Source organism: Loxodonta africana, chromosome 4, assembly GCF_030014295.1.
Source record: "Loxodonta africana isolate mLoxAfr1 chromosome 4, mLoxAfr1.hap2, whole genome shotgun sequence".
Lineage (NCBI taxonomy): Eukaryota > Metazoa > Chordata > Mammalia > Proboscidea > Elephantidae > Loxodonta > Loxodonta africana.
In genome coordinates this window covers 15209710-15235436 of record NC_087345.1, presented here as the reverse complement: position 1 = coordinate 15235436, position 25727 = coordinate 15209710, and the positions used below count along the sequence as shown (strand labels likewise).

Here is a 25727-nt window from a genome sequence, read left to right as displayed (position 1 = left end):
ACCTGAGGCTCAGAGGCAAAGAGCGACTTGCCCAAGATTCCCAGCTACAAAACGGCAGAGCCCAAGCTTGAGCTCAGGTTGTCCTGGGGTGGAAGAGCCACAATGCATGTTAAAGCATCTGGGGTGGAAGATGCTGCTTTTTTGAAAATAGAAATTCTGGCCTAAACACAGGGCTCAGTGGTTCCAGCCCTGTGGAGGGAGCCCAGTGTTCCAGCCCCAGCCCTGCCATTAGCCACCTGTTTCAAGAGGGGTAGCTGCTTCTCTGAGCCTCAGTTTCTTTACCTGAAAACTGTGGTTGACAATACTTGTTCTCCCCTCCCAGGGGCGCAGGGAACTTTAAACTTAAAGTCCTGTGAAAGGGATCTGAACTGCAGAGAGGCACAGATCTGCTGAGACCTGCATTAGCTCCCCAAGGAGGGAGAGGCTGGGACTTCCACCAGGCTTGGGGTACATGGGTAATCATCCTCCTCCATCTCCCCTTCCTCCACAGCCCCTGGGACAGCTAGGGAAGGAAGCTGGGCAGGCCTGGCCCCATGCTCCTTGAATGAGGTGGACGCCAGGGCTGGGAGAGCCAACCTCCTCCAGGAAACTCGTTTTACACAACAGCAGTGGCAGAAGAGGTTGGCAGGGACATGAGATTCGGACTCCTCAGCTGGGAAGTACTGATGGCGTTTCCTGATCCACAGGTAAATGGGGGCTGTGACCCTCGCTGGGCCCCCAGGGAACTGCTCCTCAGCACTAAGGAAGGAGATGAGGGTATGAGGAGTCTTTCACCAAATACCATGGTCTGGAACTGGAGAGGATGATAGAAAGCCTCTACCTCCATGTCCTTAGTTTATATATGGGGAAACTGAGGCATGTAAAGGGAAGGTAACTTAACTTGTCTGATTTGTCCTTAATAGCAGACCCGCTGAATACAGGTCTCCTGACTCCCAGTTTAGTGTCTCGTTCTTAAAGGACACTGGACTGGGCGGCTGGTGTCTCAGGCTCAAGTTCACCTTTGGGTGGCACTGGACAAAATCACTTCCCCTCTCTGGAACTCAGTTTCCTGCTGTGAAAGTAGAGCTGAGATTTCAAAGCGTCCTTCCAGTTGACACTCGAGTAAAGGAGTCACCAGGCTTGGTCTAGGCCCGGGTGCTGAAAATGTGAAAAGGAGGGTCTCAGGGTTTGTAGTGCACTGAACTTCGTCCGAGAGCCCCCGCCCAGAGATGCTTTCGTTGCCACGGCAACCGTCCGGACAGCGTGGTCCCCTGCGTTCCGCTGAGGAACCTGGGAAGAACCCTGCCCTTACCAAGATGGCGGCGGCGACAGGGCAGGGGGCGGGGCTAAGCGCAGTCAGCTCCTCCAGACCTTTTCTCTGTTCCGCTTCTTCAAACCAACATCGAGCTCCCGTCCATACTTGTTCTCTTTCCTGGTTCTGGGAGCCCCTGGAGCCAGAGACGGAAAGGCTGCCTGCAGGGATTGGGGCGAGTACCTCAGGGAGAGGGAAGGCGGGACTTCCGCGTCTCACCGGAAGTGACGCGACAGTCGCGGCCGCCGACAGGTGGAACGGCAGGTAGGTTCAGGTGCCAGCCTGGCAGGGTCCCGGCTGTGGGACCGACGCTTTCGGTGAGCGACAGAGGCGGCCCCCAAGGCCCTGGAGACCCGTTGGGCGGGCTTTGGAATTTGAGCCTTTCATCCTGGCCTGGAGCTCCTCTCTGTACCTAGTAAGAATCACCGCCACCCCCAGCCAGGACCCTCCTTCGTGAGGCTCTCCCAGGTCTCCCAGATCTGCGGGGCTGGGTTTGGCATGCAGGCACTTCGGTTCCTTAAACCCTACCCTCCTTTCTCTCCCGGATCCAGTTTCCTTTTCCCCTACCGAGGTTTGCAGTTAGCCAGCCCATCCCAACTCTCGGAACCATGTTTGCAGACTTGGATTATGACATCGAGGAGGATAAACTGTGAGTATTTTGTTCCCCCAAGTCCTGGGAGTGCTCTGAGGGAGCGGCGGGTCCCTCAGATTCCTGGACTTCTCGGTTCCACAAATCCTTGCTCCCCTGCGGTGGGTCAGGACTTGTGCTGAAACAGAAACAGACCCTGCCCTCCAGGAGCTCACCATCTGTAGGGGTCTGTGGACACATTGGCAGCTACAGCTCAGGGCTGAAAGGGCCCTGATGGAGAGTGACCTGGCTTCGAGGAGAGCCGTGCGGATGGAGCAGTGTTTCTGCCGGGGTGTTCAGGGAAGGCTTTACGGAGGCTTGAGCTGAGTTTTGAAGAATAAATAGGAACGTCATAGCCATACCTTCCTTCCCAATCTAGACAATTAGTGGGACAGAGTTTTAAAACTTAGGTTTGTCTCTGCATTAGAATATATACTCCATGAGAGCAAGGGCTGGGCCCAATTAATGCCTTTCTGTGTCCTCAGCCCCAGTGGCATCACTAGGGTTGGTGTCACCCAGTGCGGTAACTCATGATGTCACCCCTCCATGGACCTTCTCCCATACCAGTCCATACAGAATCCTTAGCAATGTTTTTTTGTACTGATGTTACTCCTAAATTGTGATTTCCGTATATCACTCTTTCTTTTCCTTTAATTACTACTTCGTTCTCAAAAAAAGTTACTGATAATAGGTTCACAAATAGTAATTACCACAATATTGTAGCTAGAACACCAGAAAACTTGACAACATCAGTGACTGTAAAAACACCAGTAGCAACAAAAACAACAGCGCGTTCTTGTAGCGCATGCAGACAAAACCACGTGGTTCAGAGTGTCATTGTAATTGGGTAATAATGACAGCTCCGACCGCAGGGCACTAGACAGTTCAAAAAATGAATTAGCATAGAGTTTTAGCCTTATGGGTATATCGATACATGGAAGCTGGGCCTACGAAAAAAGGTTTTTGTTGTTGTAACTGCAGGGATATTTTTATAAAACGTAATAAATTTCTGCTGAAACACTGCATAACAATTTTATAGACAGTCATTTTGGTGTCACCCCCTCTGACAGTGTTACCCAGTGTGGTCTGCACCTCCTGCACCACCCTAGTGATGCCACTGCTCAATACTTAGTAAGGTGCTTGACATCATAGGGCGTTAGCAAATGTTTTTGAATGAATAGGTGAATAAATGAGAATATTTACCATGAAACATAAATAAGTGCTAATATATAGTAAAAACTGAGATGTAGAGTAATTGAACAGATGGGAAGTGGGTGGTTGAACAGGGGAGGGCTTCCCAGAGGAGGTGGCCATACTGTCCCATATGTGCCTAGGAAGGTGACAAGGACAGAGTCTGAGTAAAATCTCAGAGAATGAAGAAATGGGAAGGGGAACCACTTTTTATGGGGTGCCTGCTATGTGCTGGGTTGGGGTTAAGTATCTTCCATGCACTTCTTCACAATAACTCTGATAATAAGGTGGTCTTATTCCCATTTTATGGATGAGGAAACTGAGATGCAGAGAGGGTGACTTACCCATATCACATAGCTGATAAATGGTACATCTATGATTTCATTGCACATCGGCATGACTCCAAAAGCTGTGCACTTTCCAAAACAAAATGCTGCCTTTCTGGTCAAGTGAGGCAGAGCAAAGGTTATGTAACAGTTGGAGCCTCTCGGGGGTTTTGGAGGACCCACCCCCTGCCCTGTGTCTTCCAGTCATCCTTCTTCCAGGAGATGCAGCCTTGCTCTTCTTTTTCCAGTGGAATCCCTACCGTGCCTGGGAAGGTGACCCTGCAGAAGGATGCCCAGAACCTCATCGGGATCAGCATTGGAGGAGGGGCCCAGTACTGCCCCTGCCTCTATATCGTCCAGGTATTGGGCACTTTGGAGGTGGGGCGAGGTCCTGGAAAGGGTGAGTACCTCCTTGCTTGGGTATGATGGAGGCAGGTTCATTTCTGCACCCTGCATACATAGCTGGCTCCTCAGTCTTCAGGTAGGGGGCTTGAACAAGTGAATAAATGAAAAGTGTCCTCCTTAGAGAGGCCTGCCCTCTCAGTAGGTCTGCCCTTGTTTTTCTCTATCTTTGCCATCTGTGCTTTTTTTTTGTCAGCATTTATCACTGTCTGTAATCATGGGTTGGTTTGCCACTTGTTCTAGACCTGGCTGTTCTCCAGAGTCTTTGTAGTATGAAGACAGGGTCCCTGTGTTGCTCGTTTGCTGTGGTCAGCACCTAATGCAGTGGACATGCAATAAAAATGGCTTTAATGAATCTATGAAACCTTTGGCCTTGGGTACGAACTCAAGCGAAGTGTAGTGGATAGATCTTGAAATAAGAATGGCCTGAGTTCTAATGTAAGCTCCTCTGCTTACTAGCAAGTTGGTTAGCCTGTCTGTCCCTCAGTTTCCTCACCTGAAAGATGGGAATGTAAAATACGTATATGTATCTTTGAGTTGTGAGGTTAAATAAAATGACGGAGCATAATGCCTGGCACTTAGTAAGCATTCACTAGACAGTAGGCACTGTTATTTTGATAGTCGTTGTCCATTTTCCCAGATGCTCTGCCAGGGGTAAGGGACAACTTTGTGGTTCCTTGTAGAGAAGGGTGCCCTGATGTTGCCATTGTCAGCTGTGACTCAGGAGTTGGGGATATACCTGCTGGGAGGCGTCCTTGACCCCATGGCTGGTCAGAGTCAGCAATCTTTCTTTCTTTTTTTTTTAAATGCTTTATTTATTTTTTATTGTACTTTAGATGAAGGTTTATAGAACAAACTAGTTTCTCATCAAATAGTACACACGTTGTTCCATGACATGGGGTTCTCCCTTCTCAACCCTGGGTTCCCTATTACAAGCTTTCCTGTTCCCACCTGCCTTCCAGTCCCTGCCCCACGGCTGGTGTGCACCTTTAGTCTTGTTTTGTGCCATGGGCCTGTTCAGTCTTTGGCTGAAGGGTGAACCTCAGGAGTGACCTGATTCCTGAGCTGAAAGGGTGTCCATACTGTCAGGGTTTCTCCAGCCTCTGTCAGGCCAGCAAGTCTGGTCTTTCTTTCTGAGTTAGAATTTTGCTGTACATTTTTCTCCAGCTCTGTCTGGGACCCTCTGTTGTGATCCCTGTCAGAGCAGTCAGTGATGGTACATGGGCACCATCTAGTTTTACTGGACTCAGTCTGGTGGAGGCCATGGTAGATGTGGTCCATTAGTCCTTTGGACAAATTTCTCTTGTGTCTTTCGTTTTCTTCATTCTTCCTTGCCCCCGAAGGGGGGAGACCAGTGGAGTATCCTAGATGGCCACTCACAGGCTTTTTAGGCCCCAGAGGGGTCAGCAATCTTTCTACAGCCCTGAAAGGAAGCGTCCCACCTCAAACATGCTTGTATGCTTGTCCTTGATTCTACCGTGTGCTAACTCTCTCAGCTAGGTAGCCATTGGTGGTGGTGTTAGGTGCGGTCAAGTCAGTTCCAACTCATAGCAACACTATGCACAACAGAACAAAATGCTGCCCGGTCCTGTGCCATCCTCACAATTGTTATGCTTAAGCCCATTGTTGCAGCCACTGTGTCAGTCCATCTTGTTGAGGGTCTTCCTCTTTTTCTCTGATCTTCTACTTTATCAAGCATGATGTCTTTCTTCAGGGTCTGGTCCCTCCTGATAAGATGTTCAAAGTATGTGAGACGTAGTCTCACCATCTTGCTTCTAGGGAGCATTCTGGTCGTACTTCTTCCAAAACAAATTTGTTTGCTCTTTTGGCAGTTTGCGGTATATTCAATATTCCTCTCCAGCGCCACTGTTCAAAGGCCTCAATTCTTCTTCAGTCTTCCTTATTCCTCGTAGAGCTTTCACGTGCGTATGTGGCGATTGAAAATACCATGGCTTGTGTCAGGCGCACCTTAGCCTTCAAGGTGACATCTTTGCTTTTCAACACTTTAAAGAGGTCTTTTGCAGCAGATTTGCCCGATGGTAGAAGGTGGGAAAACTGTGGTCTCTCTGTGAGTCTTGGAAAGGTGTTAAGGAATCACTTCTAGGCTTTGAAGACAGATTTCTAGAATCTGGTCTTGCCTCTGCTTGGGGTTCTGACTTCATGAATGATTTGACTTCCTGTGACCCAGAAGGTATTAGGGAGGCCTCCCCTAAGCCTGGCATCTTTGCCATGAGCATCCTCAGCCTCTCCCGCCGCTGTGATTATAAAGGAATAGAATTGATTTTTGAATACTAGGTTTTATTTTTATCGAAGTATTATTTGAGTTGCTTTAACAAGTCAAGAATACTAAAAGTCTTATGTGAAATGATAGCCATCCACTGCTTGTTCCCCTTCGGGTCCCCCAGTCCCAGCAGCAACACCACTTTTGCCATGTTGGCTGTTTGTTCTAGTGTGGACTTCCGTTTTTCTCATTAAGGCGCTTCTGTTACACTTGGACCTATCGACTGCGAATGTTACCTGTTGCATTTTCTTAGTCCAGCGGATGAAACTTTAGCTGTCTTCTAAAATCGCTGTTTCTTCTCACCCCATCTTCCCAACATAGTTTATTGTACTTTTTTGGTTAAATCAATATTAATGCAACAAATATTTCGTTCAGGAACTGTTTTCTGAGTGTCTACATTGGGCCAGGCTCTGTGGTAGGCAGTAGGGATAGGGCAGTGAAGAAGACGAAGACCCTGCCCTTCCAGAGCTCTCATGCTAGTGGAATATTAATATACTGACTCTTTTACAGACTGGTCTCCACCAAACTTAGTGACCTTCTATGATTATGCTTCTTTTCTTAATTCAACTTTTTCTCTTTTTTAAAATTTTCTTTTTTTTTTCGTATTGTTCTTGTACTTTAAAAAATTTTCCACAATCAAACATTTCCCCTTCTCTGTCAATCTCTTTCCCCCTGTGGTTTTTCTTCCTTGACTGCTCCCCCTTCCTGCATAACTATCCTTTCAGAGAATTCCCGTCATTTCTCTCCTCTGTTGGAATCGCTCATCTCTGGAATCCCCCTTTCTTGGTTTACTTCCTCATCTTGGTGGAGCACACCCTCCTTTAGCTTTCTGAGAAAGGGCACATGAGAAGTAAGTTTTTTGAGACCTTTTATCTCTGAAAATACCATTATTCTGTCTTTTGTTGTTGTTGTTGTTATTCCCATATTCTCTTTCACATTCAGCTGGTCAAATTCTAGAATGAAAATCAAGTTTGAAAATAACTTTCACTTAAATTTTGATGGTGCAGTGTTAGAGGGAGCATAGTTTACAAGACTGCCTTCGCTTCTAATACCAATTGCATGTTCGAGGTGTCCAGGAGCACCCTTAGATTTGATCATTTGCTCGAAGGATTCACAGAACTCACTGAAGGCTTTTGTACTCACGGTTACGGTTTATTACAGGGAAAGGATACAGATTAAAATCAGCCAAGGGAAGAGACACATGAGGCAGAGTCTAGGCGGGTTCCAGACACGGAGTTTCCAGTTGTCCTGTCCCTGTAGAGTCATGGACAGTGTTAATGCCTCCCAGCAACAATGTGTGAGAGTGCTCATGGAGTATTGCCAACCAGGGAAGCTCACTCAAGCCTTGGTGTCCAGAGTTTTATCGGGGCCCCACGGTTGGCTGCCTGCACAACTGATCTTTAGTCTCCGGGTCCTCTGGCAGTAGAGCTGCTACATTTGATCTCCAACACCTCTGGAGGTAGAACTGATACCACATGGCTGACATTTAGTCCCCAGCCCCTCCTGAGGTAGAGTAAATACCATGTGGCCCCTGTTACAAGTCACATTGTTAGACAGTCTGGTGACCAAGGCCTTCGGGTAAACAAAACCAAAAAAAACCCAACCCATCGCCGTTGAGTGGATTCCTACGCATAGCTACCCTGCAGGCCAGAGTAGAACTGCCCCATAGTGTTTCCAAGGAGTAGCTGGTGGATTCAAACTGTCGACCTTTTGGTTAGCAGCCGAGCTCTTAACCATTCACCACCAGGACTGCACTCAGGACTTTGAGGTACTTCTTTTTATCGCTGGTATTCTGAAGTGTCATGATGGTGACTCTTGGCATGGGCCTTTATTTGGTTGTTGTGCTGGGTCTTCAGAGGCACTTTTAGTGATAGGCATCTTGTCTTTCTTCCGTGAAAGCTTCTCTTTGATGACTCTCTGCCCTACATGTTTTCTCTTCTCTCTTTGTGAAACGCCTCTTGGTTATTTGTTAGGCTTCCTGGATTGACCTTCTCCCTCCTCCCTCCCCCATTGTCCATCTCTTTTTCACTTTCCTCTGCTTGGTTTCCATAGCTTCTTTGGAATTTTTAATTTATATTTTGCATTTCCAAGAGCTTTCTTATTTCCTGATTGATCCTTTTGACATCATCCTGTTCTTATTTCTCTAATCACTTTGAAAATGTTAACTGCGAGGTTTAGTTTCCTGTGGTCCTTTTTTTGTTTGTTTACATGTTTGGGCGTCTTTCCTGTGGGAAGCTTCCCTCAGATGCCCCATAAACCTCGTCTGTCTCGATATTTAAGAGTGAAACCCTAAATAGGGTTTGAAGTTCTGTGTGTAGGTAGGCCTTGTTAACTGGTGGCTTTTCCTGTGGGGGTGGTCGGGCAGCAGACCAGCTATGTTGGGGACTTTCCAGGTGTCTGAGTCTCAAAGCCTTTCCTGTGGTGGCTCGGTGTCCTCAGGAAGGCAGTGAGCCTGGTGCCAGCATTCTGGGGGCTGCTGGGCTTTGGGAGGCTTTGGGACGCACCCTTCAGTGCGTAAACATCCTCTGGCCCCCAATTTCTTCCATCCAGTGCCTTACCCCTGCTGCCTCTGTCCCCAGGCCCCATCGTTGAGAGCTTCCCTAGAGGATAAATCTCCCACCTCTTCCCCTGCCCGAACCAGAAGGGGTAGTGGAGGTGCCGGGCTCTGCTGGGGTGTGGGGGAGCTGAGTGCATCCCTCCGGTTTCTACACCTTGATTCCCATCCACCTGTGGCTGTTTCCAGAGGGCCACTTCCTGACCTTCTGGCAATTTCCAGCAAAGATTGGCTCTTCTCGGTGAGCCCCTCCCGCAGGCTCTTGGAGTCCCGCGTCCTTCATGCTGCTGACTCTTCTGCCACCACTGCCCTGTCTTCCAAAGTCATTCAGACATCTCTCGCTTGTGGTGGTCTCCTCTGCTGTGGTGATCTCCTCTGCTGTGGTGGTCTCCTCTCCTGTAATGGTCTCCTCTGCGGTGGTGGTCTCCTCTGCGGTGGTGGTCTCCTCTCCTGTAATGGTCTCCTCTGCTGTGGTGATCTCCTCTGCTGTGGTGATCTCCTCTGCTGTGGTGGTCTCCTCTCCTGTAATGGTCTCCTCTGCTGTGGTGGTCTCCTCTGGGGTGGTGGTCTCCTCTGTGGTGGTGGTCTCCTCTGCGGTGGTGGTCTCCTCTCCTGTAATGGTCTCCTCTGCGGTGGTGGTCTCCTCTGCGGTGGTGGTCTCCTCTCCTGTAATGGTCTCCTCTGCTGTGGTGATCTCCTCTGCTGTGGTGGTCTCCTCTCCTGTAATGGTCTCCTCTGCGGTGGTGGTCTCCTCTGCGGTGGTGGTCTCCTCTCCTGTAATGGTCTCCTCTGCTGTGGTGATCTCCTCTGCTGTGGTGGTCTTCTCTGCGGTGGTGGTCTCCTCTCCTGTAATGGTCTCCTCTGCTGTGGTGGTCTCCTCTGCTGTGGTGATCTCCTCTGCTGTGGTGGTCTCCTCTGCTGTGGTGATCTCCTCTGCTGTGGTGGTCTTCTCTGCGGTGGTGGTCTCCTCTCCTGTAATGGTCTCCTCTGCTGTGGTGGTCTCCTCTGCGGTGGTGGTCTCCTCTCTTGTGGTGGTCTCCTCTCCTGTAATGGTCTCCTCTGCTGTGGTGATCTCCTCTGCTGTGGTGGTCTTCTCTGCGGTGGTGGTCTCCTCTCCTGTAATGGTCTCCTCTGCTGTGGTGGTCTCCTCTGCTGTGGTGGTCTCCTCTGCGGTGGTGGTCTCCTCTCCTGTGGTGGTCTCCTCTCCTGTAATGGTCTCCTCTGCTGTGGTGGTCTCCTCTCCTGTAATGGTCTCCTCTGCTGTGGTGGTCTCCTCTGGGGTGGTGGTCTCCTCTGCGGTGGTGGTCTCCTCTGCGGTGGTGGTCTCCTCTCCTGTAATGGTCTCCTCTGCTGTGGTGGTCTCCTCTGCTGTGGTGATCTCCTCTGCTGTGGTGGTCTTCTCTGCGGTGGTGGTCTCCTCTCCTGTAATGGTCTCCTCTGCTGTGGTGGTCTCCTCTGCGGTGGTGGTCTCCTCTCCTGTGGTGGTCTCCTCTCCTGTAATGGTCTCCTCTGCTGTGGTGGTCTCCTCTCCTGTAATGGTCTCCTCTGCTGTGGTGGTCTCCTCTGGGGTGGTGGTCTCCTCTGCGGTGGTGGTCTCCTCTGCGGTGGTGGTCTCCTCTCCTGTAATGGTCTCCTCTGCTGTGGTGGTCTCCTCTGCTGTGGTGATCTCCTCTGCTGTGGTGGTCTCCTCTGCGGTGGTGGTCTCCTCTCCTGTAATGGTCTCCTCTGCTGTGGTGGTCTCCTCTGCTGTGGTGATCTCCTCTGCTGTGGTGGTCTTCTCTGCGGTGGTGGTCTCCTCTCCTGTAATGGTCTCCTCTGCTGTGGTGGTCTCCTCTGCGGTGGTGGTCTCCTCTGCTGTGGTGGTCTCCTCTCCTGTGGTGGTCTCCTCTCCTGTAATGGTCTCCTCTGCTGTGGTGGTCTCCTCTGCTGTGGTGGTCTCCTCTGCTGTGGTGGTCTCCTCTCCTGTGGTGGTCTCCTCTCCTGTAATGGTCTCCTCTGCGGTGGTGGTCTCCTCTCCTGTAATGGTCTCCTCTGCTGTGGTGGTCTCCTCTGGGGTGGTGGTCTCCTCTGCGGTGGTGGTCTCCTCTCCTGTAATGGTCTCCTCTGCTGTGGTGGTCTCCTCTGCTGTGGTGATCTCCTCTGCTGTGGTGGTCTTCTCTGTGGTGGTGGTCTCCTCTCCTGTAATGGTCTCCTCTGCTGTGGTGGTCTCCTCTGCTGTGGTGGTCTCCTCTGCTGTGGTGGTCTCCTCTGCGGTGGTGATCTCCTCTGCTGTGGTGGTCTCCTCTGCGGTGGTGGTCTCCTCTCCTGTAATGGTCTCCTCTGCTGTGGTGGTCTCCTCTGCTGTGGTGATCTCCTCTGCTGTGGTGGTCTTCTCTGCGGTGGTGGTCTCCTCTCCTGTAATGGTCTCCTCTGCTGTGGTAGTCTCCTCTGCGGTGGTGATCTCCTCTCCTGTGGTGGTCTCCTCTCCTGTAATGGTCTCCTCTGCTGTGGTGGTCTCCTCTCCTGTAATGGTCTCCTCTGGGGTGGTGGTCTCCTCTGGGGTGGTGGTCTCCTCTGCGGTGGTGGTCTCCTCTGCGGTGGTGGTCTCCTCTCCTGTAATGGCCTCCTCTGCTGTGGTGGTCTCCTCTGCCGTCGTGGTCTCCTCTCCTGTAATGGTCTCCTCTGCGGTGGTGGTCTCCTCTGCGGTGGTGGTCTCCTCTCCTGTGGTGGTCTCCTCTGCTGTGGTGGTCTCCTCTGCTGTGGTGGTCTCCTCTCCTGTGGTGGTCTCCTCTGCTGTGGTGGTCTCCTCTGCTGTGGTGGTCTCCTCTGCTGTGGTGGTCTCCTCTGCTGTGGTGGTCTCCTCTGCGGTGGTGGTCTCCTCTCCTGTGGTGGTCTCCTCTCCTGTAATGGTCTCCTCTGCTGTGGTGGTCTCCTCTCCTGTAATGGTCTCCTCTGCTGTGGTGGGCTCCTTTACTGTGGTGGTCTCCTCTGCTAGGGTGGTCTCCTCTCCTGTAATGGTCTCCTCTGCGGTGGTGGTCTCCTCTGCGGTGGTGGTCTCCTCTCCTGTAATGGTCTCCTCTGCTGTGGTGGTCTCCTCTGCTGTCGTGGTCTCCTCTCCTGTAATGGTCTCCTCTGCGGTGGTGGTCTCCTCTGCGGTGGTGGTCTCCTCTGCGGTGGTGGTCTCCTCTGCGGTGGTGGTCTCCTCTGCTGTGGTGGTCTCCTCTCCTGTGGTGGTCTCCTCTCCTGTAATGGTCTCCTCTGCTGTGGTGGTCTCCTCTCCTGTAATGGTCTCCTCTGCTGTGGTGGGCTCCTTTACTGTGGTGGTCTCCTCTGCTGTGGTGGCCTCCTCTCCTGTAATGGTCTCCTCTGCTGTGGTGGGCTCCTTTACTGTGGTAGTATCCTCTGCTGTGGTGGCCTCCTCTCCTGTAATGGTCTCCTCTGCTGTGGTGGTCTCCTCTGCTGTGGTGGTCTCCTCTCCTGTAATGGTCTCCTCTGCTGTGGTGGTCTCCTCTCCTGTAATGGTCTCCTCTGCTGTGGTGGTCTCCTCTGCTGTGGTGGTCTCCTCTGCTGTGGTGATCTCCTCTCCTGTAATGGTCTCCTCTGCTGTGGTGGTCTCCTCTCCTGTAATGGTCTCCTCTGCTGTGGTGGGCTCCTTTACTGTGGTAGTATCCTCTACTGTGGTGGTCTCCTCTCCTGTAATGGTCTCCTCTGCTGTGGTGGTCTCCTCTGCTGTGGTGGTCTCCTCTGCTGTGGTGGTCTCCTCTCCTGTAATGGTCTCTTCTGCTGTGGTGGTCTCCTCTCCTGTAATGGTCTCCTCTACTGTGGTGGTCTCCTCTCCTGTGGTGATCTCCTCTCCTGTACTTTTTTTTTTAAACCTTTATTTATTTATTTTTTTAGTGTGATTTTGGACTGTAACAGAAAGAATGCTTATTTATTATATTTTCTCCTTTATTATAAACTGTTCTGTCTACATACTTTGGAAAGTTTAGAAACTAAAAATAAGATAGAGGGCAGGCAATGCCAGATAACCACTGCAAATAATCTTGGTCTCTCTCCCAGTGGTCTTTTTTTCTACATATATTTTTTTAATATTCTGTGCCTATCTCTGTATACACTTACGCAGCCTTTTGTTGTTGTTCACGGCCGTCGAGTCGATTCTAACTCATAGTGACCCTATGTACAGCAGAATAAAACCCTGCCTGATCCTGCACCATCCTCACAAACATTGTTATACTTGAGCCCATTGTTGCAGCCACTCTGTCAATCCATCTCATCAAGAGTCTTCCTCTTTTTTGCTGAACCTCTACCTTACCAAGCATAATGTCCTTCTCCAGAGATGGATCCCTGCTGATAACGTGTCCAAAGTATGTGAGACAAAGTCCTTGCTTCTAATGAGCATTCTGGCTGTACTTCTTCCAATACAATATTTGTTCGTTCTTCTGGCAGTCCATGGTATATTCAATATTCTTCGTCAACACCACAATTCAGCGGCGTCAGTTCTACTCCCCTTATCATAAGCACGACTCATGTGGTTGACCCTCGTCAAACATACCCAATCTCACAGGCAATGAGTGCTGACCCACTGAAGGAGTCCCCAGGGGAAAAGGACTGGCACGCATGTGGGCATGCTCAGGGCAGCCCTGGGCTGCTCTTTGGGACCTAAGGTGAGATGGAGGAATTGACCAGAGATTCTCTGAGCCTCTGAGTCAGCTTGGTTGGAAAAATCTATCAAAGAAATGACCTTGGTGGAACAAACAGTCACTGGGTGTGCAAGGTTTGGTGTATTTGGTATTAGAGAAGGCAGGTCTCATCAATTTGTGTTTAGGTTCTGCCTCCTTCCCCTCCCCCTAAGGATGTCTGTTTAGGAGCTCTTGGCCCCTGCCCTTCTTGAGCACCACTTAGAGACTGGAGGAGAGATCAGGGCAGAGCCAGGTACTGGTTGGGGTGGAGGGAATGACATATCTGCCTGCACTAGTTTCCCCTCAGTTCTCCTTTCTCACCCCATCCTCACCTTCCTGATGCTCCCCAAGGTGTTTGACAACACCCCGGCAGCCTTGGACGGCACTGTGGCAGCTGGAGATGAGATCACTGGTGTCAATGGCAGGTCGATCAAAGGAAAAACTAAGGTGGAGGTGGCGAAGATGATTCAGGAGGTGAAGGTAAGGCCCCGCAGGCCTGGGAGGGGGTCCAGCCCTCGCACTGCTCCCCGCATCAACACATCAGGGTCCAGGCCACACGCTAGCCTTGCTCAGTTTATCCCTTGTCCAGTCAGTAAATACGATTGTGCTCCAGGACTCGTCCTGGGCCCTGGCAAGAGAGTGGGCAACAAGACCCCCAGGCCTCTGTCCTCCTCAGGCTCCCAGGGGAGCTGACAGACTTGAACCTTGCCTCAGGGCCAGCCATCTTGTCCTCAGTCAGGGCTGGAGCTGAAGCTAGAAGGCCAAGGTGAACCCACCTGCGTCAGTAGACATTCAGTCAATGTTGGCCAGGCCATGCTGAGCCTGGAAGTGGGTGAGAGGGAAAGAGGACCCCCCGCTTCCCTTCCCTGTAGGAACTTTCAGATCAGGGACCCCTCTGGGCTCCGGGGCAGCTCCCAGTTACGCTGCTGGCCTTCTCTTCTGCAGCCCTGCCACCTGCTCGCCCACCTGCCCCACCCCACTGCTCCAGGCCAGGACCTCTCTCCCTAGAGCCCTCCCAGACTGGCAGGCAGCACCCTAGCACCCACTCCCAGAAGCAGGCATGCAGCCCTCTTGCCGTTTCCTAGAGATTTTGCAGCTACTGGTTCCTGGGAAACCAATACTGTGAAAGAACCAGCGTGAAGGAGGTACAAAGCCACAGGATGATTTAAAAGTCTGAGAATCAAGCTGGGATTCACTGCTTATAAATTGAACTTGGCTGAGTGCTTTAGTTCCTTGGTCCCATCCATCCACCCCACTCTCACCAGTGCTCTGCTAATGGTTCTCAGAGCTGGTCCCTAACCAGCAGTATTAGCATTGCCTGGGAACTTGTTAGAAATGCAGATTCTCAGCAGGGGTTCTGTGGGCCCCCTTCCTCTAGCTCTGCCTCCTCACCATCCCCCTATCTCTGCTCATCGGCCCCCTCCCTGTCCTCCCAGGCCTGTCTCCCACTGTCCCTCCTTACATCATGGCCCCCTGTTGCTCACGAGGACAAGAACTCCCCGTGTTTGTCCACAGCCATGACACTATTGACAAAGGGAGTTCCCAGCTCCGCCAGGGCTCAGCGTCCCTGGGGATTGGTGTCCTGAGGGAGGAGGTGATTCAGAGTCCAGGCCAGACCCCCACTGCAGTGCTCTGCTTTACCCCTCAGCTGCTCTCCGGGTGCCCCCCCAGTACACTCTGTATTGCAGTCTGGGGAAGCGTTTGGCATCCCACTTCCAACTCAGAGCTTTCTCCGGGACAGAGCCTGCGTCAGGTAGTTTTGGTTTCCCTTCAGGGCTAACTTAATTAAGTCCTGTTTTATATTTGAATGGATTCAGTCCCAAGATCAAGGGCCTAGGATTGCAGGCGAGAGAGTGACCATGGTGGCCACACGTGGCCGGGGAAGGCTTCTCAGGGCAGGTGGCACTCCCCTCAAAGCCCTCTTCTGTACAGTCTCTGGGAGGAACTTGGCCTCCCTGCCGGGCTTAAGCCCGCGGCTGGGGCTGCCCTGCCCCTTCTCCTTCGCACCGCAGCACCAGGCACAGAGAAGATCCTCAGAAATGCCTGTTGAATGAGTGGAGAGAGTCGCAAAGGATTTAGAGCAGGGAAGAGGCTGTTGTAGGGGAATGGCGCAGCAGAGGCTTGCAGTGTGGTCTGGGGAGGGCAGGAGCGCCCAGGCTGGCTGGAGCACAGGCCATCAGAGACCATTAGACCGTGTGCTTCATGAGGCCTGGGACCCCCATCCACCCTCATTCCTGCTGGTTCCCCTGCACCCGGCATGTAGAGTGGAGAAGGGAGGGACCTGGGAGCAGATGGGTTACATGCAGGGCCCTGTCACAGCCCTCCGCCTGCTGGGGCCGAATGCATCATTGCTCTGGCCCCTTACCAGAACCCAGGATTCTGTCATGACCCACAGATTCTGGGGCCAACAGGTCCCACCGTTGTGGGGCTCGGGGTCGAGGAGATTCCGTCACAACTCTGTCCTCTTCCAGGGGGAGGTGACCATCCACTACAACAAGCTGCAGGCGGACCCCAAGCAGGGCATGTCCCTGGACATCGGTAAGCGGGCCCGCGCCCCGCCAGCCCCCAGCCCAGAGGAAAGCCCGGCCTCTGCTCTGCCGCTTTGTAACAAGCATTGATAGTTACGGGGCTGAGTTCTTTGACTTTTTCTGACCAAGAAGATCTGAAAGGCCCGGGAGGACTGGGGTGCTGTCCCTCCAATGGTTTCCAGGGAGCTGCCCCTCATTTCTCACAGTGTGTGCTTCACTGCCACCCCCCCTCCACCCCCCGCCGGGTTCCTTCCTCTGGAAACTTGCTTTCTAGGGTTGTCCTTTGTTGGCTAGCCCCTTGGCCTCTCCAGGCCCGGGTCCGTGCACTTTAGAAAGGGAGGGTGGCCTGACCCCGGCTGAACACCTCCGACCCACCAGCATCCCTCCTTGGCCTCTTCTGCCCGGTGGCTCCCAGGAGGGCTGAGGGGCTGATCTGGAGCTTGGGCCTGGGCAGGGGTCACAGGCCAGTCCTCTGCCTCTAGCACACCCTCTGCGTGGGGCAGGGGCAGGATGCCTTCTGCTGGAGGCGCCGGGCCCAGGTTGTGGAAAAATTTGAAGATTTGGGCTGGGCAGTAGTTTCACAGGCCTCTGAGCCAGCCACCTGGCCTTACAGATAAGGGCAGAGGCCCCAAGGGTCCTGCGCCCCCAGATGAGACACGCCCCCCAGACTCTTGCCTCTGGAGCCCAGTGGCCTTGCCAACACCCTAGAGTCAGAGCTGCCTCCTGGTTTGTAAGAGCACATTGAGTCTGTCCTGGAGATTCTTCCTCCCAAGCCCTCTGGTCCCAGCCCTGTGCTCTTCCAGGGACTCTGCTGGTCCCATGCCAAAGCTGAGTCTGGGTCCGAGTCACTTGTCGCTGTGCCCATTACTTTGACCAGCCAGAGACTGACCATTCCCCCCGCTCCCCTCGTACTTGGGCGCCCCAGGCTAGAACATGGAGAGTGAAGGGGAAGAGACTCCCAGGGAGCTGTTGGCTGTGCTGAGCCCGGGCTGCTCTGGGCATCTGTGATAGCCGGGAGCAGACACGCATACCAGACCTGGTGAAGCCCTTGATGTTTTTACCTCCTTTTGTCCTCACCCACTTCTATGAGGCAGATAATGAGAGGGGCAGGGGGCCCAGTACCGCCCTCTTGGGGGTACCCCATTGCATCATGGCTCACCCAAGTACTAAGCTCCACTTCAGCCTCTTCTGCCCCAGTGGTTGCTCCCAGTGTATCCTGATGAGCCGGGGCCCAGCTGCAGAGTTGACCCTGTGGCTCCTTCTCTCCTGGCCCCAGTGCTGAAGAAGGTAAAGCACCGGCTGGTGGAGAACATGAGTTCGGGGACTGCAGATGCCCTGGGCCTGAGCCGGGCCATCCTGTGCAATGGTGAGTCCCCTCATCCCGCTTAGGCTGGGCCCTGGCCACTCAAGCACCGTGGCTACCCACCAAGCCCAAGTGGCTCCCCGGGCTTGGCCTTGGCCTCTGCCTGTGGGGCCAGTAGTCACCATCTCTTAGCGCCCCAGAGAGTATCCCTAGCTGTCAGCTGTGCCCCCTGGAAATTAATATGCCCAGGTCACAAATGAGGAAAACAGATGAGGAGTCGGGGGGGCCTTCTTCCAGCCCCCTGAGCCAGTGAAGGCAGAGCCGGGGCCAGGCTGCGAGACCGGGCTTTCTACCCCAGTGCCCTCAGCTGCTCTCACCTTACCAGGCCACAGCCCCACCATCTCTGTGTGCCCATCCAACCCCTCACCCCAGCACCCACACTGCTCCTGGGCCCGCCGCTACAATCCTGTCTTTCTCCAGGAGGTGGCGCTGCTGTTCTCGTACCAGCAGCTCTGCCCAGGGCTCCCTAAGTGGCTGCCCACCTTGCTGCAGGGGAAAAACTATATACTCACATGTGCACACACGCATGCACACACACACTCACATGTCACCCTGGGTGGCCAGTAAAACACAGTCCTGCTCCCACCATCGCCAGCCTAATTTATAAATAGCAGTCTTGCTGTGCGTGGGGGGCCTCGATATAAATACCTATGTGAAGTGTCGGCTCAGCTGGGCACACACACCAGCACTTTACTGGCTGGGGACGTAGGGGTGGGGCCTGAGCGTGTTCCAAATGGTACAAAAGTGGTGGCTGCTATTTTCAGCCTCTGAGGGCCTATAAATCCCTGGTACTGTAGTTACCATGCGTAGAGATGAAATTAGAACTGGTTGTTGTATTTTTCCCCCAAACCTTGCAATTTCCCCAGCCTTAAATAGGATTTCTAAAATTGAAGCTGTCATGATGTCCCATGACCCAGCTAAAAACAACAGCACAGCGCTTACGTGGCTCTGGCCTTGCAGGCTGGCCCGGCGCCTGGGCGCGGGTGAGCCGGGGCCTTGAGGCCAGCTGGGGTGGCCGAAGCCTCCTGAAGACCCCAAGGTGCCCCCTTGATTCCGTCAGAGCCCAAGCCTTTCTCCCCCAGAGCCCTGTCACCCAAGCCACCTCCCCTGCCCAGAGCCCAGACCCAGACTCAGCCTCCTTACTCCCCTTCTCTCCTGGTCGGAAATCCCCAGCGAGGTCAGCACAAGGGACTATGTCACAGAGAGCACTTGTGCTGACAGTGCCTAGCTTTGTGGCTTCGGGCAGGTTGTGTTATTCTCTGCTCCTTGGCCTTCTCTGTGAACGGGAGTCGGAGGGTGGTCCCTGCCCCGCCGACTGCTGTTGAGGACTAAGACGAGTCATCTGGTGAGGAAGCCACTGACGTGCCCCTCACCTGCTCCGGTGCTCCTGTGGGGAGGTGGGTGGCACCTCGCCCTCAACAAGACAGAGGCCCCCTACAGAGTGCAGGGGCAGCGCGAGGGTCCTGGGCCTGGCTTGTCTTATTAGCCCGCCCCCTCATTCTCCGGGCCTACCATGGGCTCCGTCGCACAGTAGCTGTTCAGTAAACACCTGCAACGCAAATGCGGTCATCAAGGCCTCCCTCCAGTGTGAGTGCTTCCTCGAAGCCCTGAATTTCTCTTTCTCCTTCCCAAATTGTACCGTCCCTTCTCCTGAGGCTTCACTCACGGTAGCTTCTGCGGTAGGGACTGTATGTGGCTGCGTTAGCGACGTCTCCTCTGGCTTATCCTTTCTATTTCTGTCTGACTGCCTCCTCCTTGGCTGTTGGCCAGGTTTGTGTTAGAAATGGGGGGAGCCTTGACTGCCAGGCAAAGGGCTTCGTTCTGCTGGTCTCAGGGAGACCCATGAGTTTTGGTCTTGGGGTTTTTCACTCACGATCTTTGCAAGTACCTGATTCATTGACAGTCATCTGCCCCCTCGGTTTGCCTCAGCCTGCTGGGTGGGGCCTCATCTCGGGGCCCTGAGGCAGCCCTGTGTGTCTCCCGCTTGCCTCTTGTTTGGGTGTGCTGGGCTGTTTACAAAATACCTCTGAAACCGCTGACCCTGAGTTGCCATCACCCCCTCCCTGGGACCCAGTCTCATGGGGGGCCACCTTTCCCCGCCCACACTTGGCCCTGGCCCCCTGGGCCGCCTTTTCTCCCCCATGGCTTGCTGAATTCAACTGACCACTTCTCTCTGTGTCCCCACAGATGGGCTCGTCAAGAGGCTGGAGGAGCTGGAGCGGACGGCTGAGCTGTACAAAGGTGGGAGGATGGCGCCTACAGCTGGCAGCCCTGGGGGGCAAGGGGCAGGTGTCCTGGTCCAGGAAGTGTCCTGGTCCTGGGGAGCCCTGGTGTAAAGATGGTGGCAGTGGGGAGCAGGAATGCCAGCCTGCAACGTTTTAGGACCATGGCTGTTAGAAATTCTTTAAGGTATACCCTTTTTCTGATTTTGGAAGTACTACATACCGATGAAAATTCAAGTAATAGTATATACAAACGTGACGAGTCCCCAGGACTCCCCTCCCCTCCATAGACAAAGTCTGTGCTGCCTTGATCACCTGCCGTGGCTTCGCCGTCCTGGCGCCCTCTCCATTAGGGCTACTTAGGTGGGGCCAGGGCTGCCGCTGAGCCTTCAGCCATAGACCCTGGTGGGATCATGGGACAAGTCAGGGAACCCAGAGCCGGTGAGGGCCTCAGGTGAGGGGTTGGGGAGCTGGGGGTGGTGCCTGCGGCCCCCACAGCTGGGTTTCTCTGCAGGGATGACGGAACACACCAAGAACCTCCTGCGGGCCTTCTATGAGCTGTCGCAGACACATCGGGGTAAGGCGTCCCCTTCCCTGCTCCATCTCCCTCAGACCTGCTGGGTGAGCCCAGACGACCCTCGCGCCTCTGGGCCCAGCACACCCTGTCCAGTGAGAGCGTGGTCCGGCTCCTCTCAGGTCTTTTCATGCCCATGTGTGGCTGACTGCGGCTGCTTTGGGCCCCTGTCTTACATGGGGGTCCCTGGCCTCTGTGTTCTTGCTCCTCCGTGCCAGTCGTTCACACCCAGTCCTTCAGGGAGGGCCTATTGTGGGCTTAGCCCTGAGCTGGGCCCCTGGGGCTCACACAAGCCTGGCCCACATCCAGGTACGGAGTTGATTCCCATAGGCCACAACCAGCGCAGGTGGTGCCCCTGGGGGTGCACCACATGGGAGCTGGCTCTGTGGTACAGTCATCCACCCAACCCCCTCCATCCCACAGCATGCCCTGGGCACTGTTCTAGATGCAGGGGACATAGTGACAAACAGGAACCATGAGGAGCATCTAGTCCAGATGGTCTTCTTGGGGCCCAGCTGCACATCTGGCCCATCCTGTCTATGTGCACTGCCATTGGTAGTGTGTGAGGCACGTCCCTGTCTGTGATCTCACTCCCCACAAGGCCTTACCTGGGCAGGACAGGCACTATCCACCCCACTTGCCAAACAGAAGAGATGATTACACAGCCCCTAAGGGGCGGGGCTGGTGGTAGAACTCATGTCCAGGTTCTCAGACCAGTGCTCTGTCCTCAGACAAGGCTGCCTCCTCCAACCTTGACCTAGCCTTCTCCGTGGTTTGGTCACTCTGGGGAGTGAAGGCCATCCCACTCTGGGGTGTAGACCCAGCTACCTCGGGGCATCGACCCTGCCCCTTGGGGTGTAGGCCTAACTTGCATGGGTTGTAGATCCAGCTTCTTTGGGGTGTAAACCCAGCTCCCTCAGGGTCATAGCCCCAGCTACCTTATGGGTGTAGACCTGCTCCCTCGGGGTGTCAACCCTGTTCCCTTGGGGTGTGGACCCCACGCAGACCTTGGCCTCTAGCCTGCCAGGCCCCCAGCCCTGCTGCTCCCTCCTCTCCCCTGTAAGCCCCTGGCATCTCTATTAGGGTGTCCAGTAGGGGTGGTCTTCAAGGAAGACTTGTCGCACAGCCTTTGGGGACGTGTTCTCTGTGATCGGGGTACGGGAGCCCCAGCCAGCCGCCAGTGAGGCTTTTGTGAAGTTTGCCGACGCCCACCGCAGCATTGAGAAGTTTGGCATCCGGCTGTTGAAAACCATCAAGCCGGTAGGTGACGTTGAGCATGTGTAGGTCCAGCGTGTGAGAGTGGAGAGGGGACAGCGTGGCCTACAGGAGTCTGTGTTGGAGTCAGTCACCCACTGACCACGGCTGATCTGGGCAAGCCACCCGCCTCTTTGGGCCTCGGTGTAAGCTCCAGGCTGGCTGCTGGCCTGGCTTCACCCCTGAGTCACAGTTCACCCATGGCCTGGTATTGAAATGGTCAAGGCTATCTGTAGTGCCGTTCGGCTCTGACAGTCTGAGTCCCCTGGGAGGGATGACACAACAGAGTCATCCTTTGTCACCCTGGCCCAGCCCGGCCATGGGGGCTTAGTATCCACACACCCCCTCCCAGATGTTGACAGACCTGAACACGTACCTCAACAAAGCCATCCCGGACACTCGCCTAACCATCAAGAAGTACCTGGACGTGAAGTTTGAATACCTGGTGAGTGGTCTGTGGGCCTCTGGGAGGATGGGGTCTGGCCTGCGGGTCTGAGCTCACCCTGGGGGATTTAGCCTGCCTGGTTGGCGGCACCTGGCCAACAAGATGGGCAAGGCTCTGTCTCATCCAAGGATGTGGGACTAAGACTTGGAAGGTGCCCAGGGACTCAGGCTGCAGTGTAGGCCCTGCCCCGATACTCTGAGGAGCCTCCAGGAGGCTGAGCGCCAGGGTGGGTAGGTGCTTTCATTTGGACCTCTCTGACCCTTGAGATTTTTCCTATCACCTTGAACAACAGGCTTAGAATAGGTGAGTGGTGGAAAATTGAGTGCCGAGGGATGTTTATGGGTAGATGTGGTCAAAGGAGTTGAGAAAAAATGCTCCACTAAACAAGCCAAGGCTCCTTTGCTGCAGGCCTTCTCAGAGCCTTTGATAGGCCTGTGCGCAGCGTGCGTCTTCAAGGTCTTCCCAAACGCCTCTGACCCTGGAGCTCTTTTCTTCAGAGCATCTCTTGGGACTTGAGTTTGGCAAACGCTCAGGCCTCAGGCCCCTGCCTACCCTCCCGGATGATTGCCCCCCTGCCTGCTGCTGCTCCCTCCCAGGGTCCCCAGAGCAGGGCCAGTGTGAGTGAGGTGCTCCACCCACCCCTCCCCGACTCATCTTAGCCTGTTCCATCTGGGTATCTGCAGGTCCAGGAGGCCTGGCCTGTTTACTCCCCTTGGTGGGCCCAGCATTCTGGGGTGGCCTGGGGTACAGTTTGGGGCTGTCAGGGTGGGCGTCTAGGAGGCCGCAGCCACTCTGACAGCCTGGCCTCGCCTGCTACAGTCCTACTGCCTGAAGGTGAAGGAGATGGACGACGAGGAATACAGCTGTGTGGTGAGTGTCACGCAGGCTGTGGGGGGCGTGGCCCTGGTAGGGAAAGGCACGCCCCTCCCGCCCCCTGTCTTGCAGAGCCCCCAGAGTGTCCTGAGCCTGCCAGGGACCCCAGGTGGGTCAGGCCAGCCAGGGAGAGGCTGGGGGCTTGGCTGGACCCTTGTCCCTGGAGACTCAGGGCCTCCATCCCCAGGCTTCGTGCCAGCCCTGCTGGCCTTGGGTGCTCCCCCACCACCCCCAGACCTTGGGAGGCTCTTTCAGGGAAAACTCTGAATTTCCTCACTCCTCAGAGGTGCTTTTCCTTTATTTTTAATATTTTTGGTATTAGGCTGCACCTTATGACTAAATGTTCGTTGATTTAAGGTGGCAGGGGTTTGGGTTGTTTGGTGTTTTCTTTTTCCTTCCTGCAAAGGTATTGCTAGGTACCTCTAATAGTTGCTGGCCTCTCAGAACCCAGGAGCCAGGGGTATCTTTGAGAGGTCCAGCATGGTGGAGGGTATGAGCTGGTGGGGTGGCTCTGCAGCCTGCCTGGTCCCTGCCCCCATCTGTCCCTGAGCAGGACCTCCCTTCCCTACCTGGGGTCACTGATGTGTTCCCCCCTACCCTCCAGGCCTTAGGGGAGCCCCTGTACCGAGTGAGCACAGGCAACTACGAGTACCGTCTGATCCTGCGCTGCCGCCAGGAGGCCCGCGCCCGCTTCTCCCAGATGCGCAAGGACGTGCTGGAGAAGATGGAGCTGCTGGATCAGAAGCATGGTGAGCAGCTGGCCTGGGCACCGGGCGGGCTGGCCCTGCTACCTCAGTCGGTTCTTACACCATCCTTGATATGGCGGGGTGGGCTCCCCACTTCAGAGATGGGGAAACTGAGGCCCTGAGGGATAAAGCCACTTACCCGACGTCCTGGGCCCTGGCAGAGCTGGGAGTGAAAGGTGAGGGACGGGTCCCTACCCCTTGGGCTCTGTGAGATGAAGCCCATAGTCCACACACACTGTAGGGCTCCTTGGTCCCCTGGCTTGGGGGCTGGGGACCTGGGTTCTCCCATGCTGGCTGCCATGTCTGGCTGGGCAGCCCTTGCCTCCACCCCGTCCCAGGGTTAAGGGAGGGGGACTCGGGCAGGCCTGGTGGGTGGCTAGCAGCCACAGCCACGGTGCCCTGCCCTGCCTCCCGCCCCAGTCCAGGACATCGTGTTCCAGCTGCAGCGCTTTGTGTCCACCATGTCCAAGTACTACAATGACTGCTACGCTGTGCTGCGGGATGCCGACGTCTTCCCCATCGAGGTGGACCTGGCACACACCACGCTGGCCTACGGCCTCAGTCAGGAGGACTTCACCGATGGAGAGGATGAAGAGGACAACAATGAGGACACGGCAGCCAGGGAACCGTCCCAGGATGCGCGAGGGGCTGCTGGGCCCCTGGACAAGGATGGAAGCTGGTGTGGCTCCTGAGTGCCCCCATGGGGTGTGGATCTGGGGGGTAGGGTGAATGGGAGGAAGACAGCAGGGGAGCGGGACGGGGCCGCTGGACCACAGGGTGGCGCATAAAGGCCTGCTGCCTTGGGGCGCCTGCCTCCCTGCTCCTCTGTCCTAGCACAGCGAGCCTGCTGCCCTGCCAGGGAAGGCCGGGGCATGGTCTGGGACCTGGACACTGGCTCCTCCAGCCTTCTTTCCCTACCTCCCAGCCCGATGGAGAGCCTGGTCTCTGGACCTACCTTAGGAGGGAGAGGGCAGAAGGAAGAGGGATTGGAGGTGGCATAAAGTTCAGGATCAGTCCTCATGGTCACCTTTTGCTGGCCCCCTAGAGCCTGCCAGGAGTGGGAGGATGGAGGTGGGTCGCTGAGGTTGGGGCCAGCGTCTCTTGTGTGCCCTCGCCTTGCCGAGGCTACTCCTGTCCCAGGCCACACACACCTCGGTGGCCTTTATTTATTCTCTTCCCCCAGTGCAGTCACTTTTCTGGGGAAGGGCTGGGGCACTGGGCCTGTATTTAATAAACACAAACCCAGATGGAGCAGCTGTTTGCAGTGGCCTCAGACCCACCGCCCTCAACCTGCCCTCCGCGTCTGCTCCACACACGAGGGAGGAGGGTGGAAGCAGTCTGCGGACAGTTCACTTCGTCCACGTCACTTGTTCCTCACAGTGGCGCTGCAGGGTTAGCACTATTGTCCCTTTTACAGATGGGAAACTGAGGCTCAGAGAAGTATCTTGCTCCAGGCCACACCGGGTACAAGGGACAAAGTGGGATTTGAACTCAGATCTGATAGGTTTAAAGGCCTTGACTTTTCCGCCTGCCTCCAAAGCTTTCTGCCTTGTGGGGCCCGTGCATATCCTCCCTCATCTTTGATCCTTCAGTGCTGCTGGCTGTGAAATGGCCTTTATTGGGGAGGCCAGGCCAGATGCTGGGAAGGGGACCTGGGGTCTTAGAGGGGAGGAAAGTGCTAAGGGTGTCCCAGCTGCTCCAGCTGCACCTGCTCTGCCCTGGGCCCTGGGGAGAAGCCCAGCTGAGACACCATGCCAGTCCTGTCTGCAAAGTGGGAGAAATGGGTGGCCACGCGTCCTGCTTTGCCTGGAGAGCTCCAGGCCACAGCAGTGTAATTATTGCCGGTGGCCCCTCTCACTCTCAGTGTCGCTGTTTGGACAGTGATCTATTGTCTTCCTGAGAAGGGGGAGGTGTGAGAGGTGGGCGGAGTCCCAACTGAAAAAAACAAGTTTTCTGCTTATTCGCTCTGAGCATGCGGGTCCCAGGCTGAAACCAAGTGGGGTTCACAGGCAGGATTGGGAGCGTGGGGCTGGGTGCTGTCACCAGTAGTCTACAGGGGTCCCCTCCAAACCATCAGACCATACTGCTTCTCTGAAAGAGTTGGGACACAGCTTGGACCAGACCATATGCTAGTTCCTAACTGCCCTGTGCCTCAGTTTCACTAGCTACGAAGTGTAGATACTGTACCTCCCTCAATGAGCTGTCAGGATTAAATGAGTTCCCATTTGTAAAGGGCTTGCTTAGAGCAGTGGCTGCCACCGAGGAAGCACTGTGAGTGTTAACTAAAATGTGGCTCCGGGGAAACCAGATCCAGTGTGAGCCTGTCAGGCCTCTGACAAGGGCACCCACACCTCTGGGGCCTGGATGGCAGATGTGATCCACCTGCCAGAG

At 54.5% G+C, this 25727-nt stretch overlaps 1 protein-coding gene across 4 annotated transcripts; it reads left to right on the top strand.

Annotated features, from left to right (window-relative positions):
• Window positions 1-1359: 1359 nt before the first annotated feature.
• On the top strand, window positions 1360-25594 carry PICK1 (protein interacting with PRKCA 1). 4 transcript variants are annotated; one of them, XM_064283550.1, is made up of 13 exons: window positions 1361-1555; window positions 1843-1940; window positions 3685-3796; window positions 13683-13811; window positions 15803-15869; window positions 17136-17225; window positions 19410-19463; window positions 19959-20021; window positions 21145-21278; window positions 21625-21717; window positions 22537-22587; window positions 23195-23339; window positions 23757-25590. In XM_064283550.1, exons 2-13 carry the CDS (start codon window positions 1900-1902, stop codon window positions 24026-24028), a joined length of 1251 nt encoding a protein of 416 aa, XP_064139620.1. In that variant the 5' UTR covers window positions 1361-1555; window positions 1843-1899; the 3' UTR covers window positions 24029-25590. The 4 variants fall into 4 exon arrangements, with proteins under 4 accessions (XP_064139624.1, XP_064139623.1, XP_064139620.1 ...); XM_064283551.1 differs by lacking the exon at window positions 1361-1555 and adding an exon at window positions 1567-1706 and having other exon boundaries at window positions 23757-25591; XM_064283554.1 differs by lacking the exon at window positions 17136-17225 and having other exon boundaries at window positions 1360-1555; window positions 23757-25594.
• The last annotated feature ends 133 nt before the right edge of the window (window positions 25595-25727 follow it).

Coding starts and splice junctions, on each gene's coding strand:
- PICK1 (XM_064283551.1), top strand. CDS start 1,900: ATGTTTGCAGACTTGGATTATGACATCGAGGAGGATAAACT. Junction 1,941..3,684: donor GACATCGAGGAGGATAAACT/GTGAGTATTTTG, acceptor TTCTTTTTCCAG/TGGAATCCCTACCGTGCCTG. Junction 3,797..13,682: donor CCTGCCTCTATATCGTCCAG/GTATTGGGCACT, acceptor ATGCTCCCCAAG/GTGTTTGACAACACCCCGGC.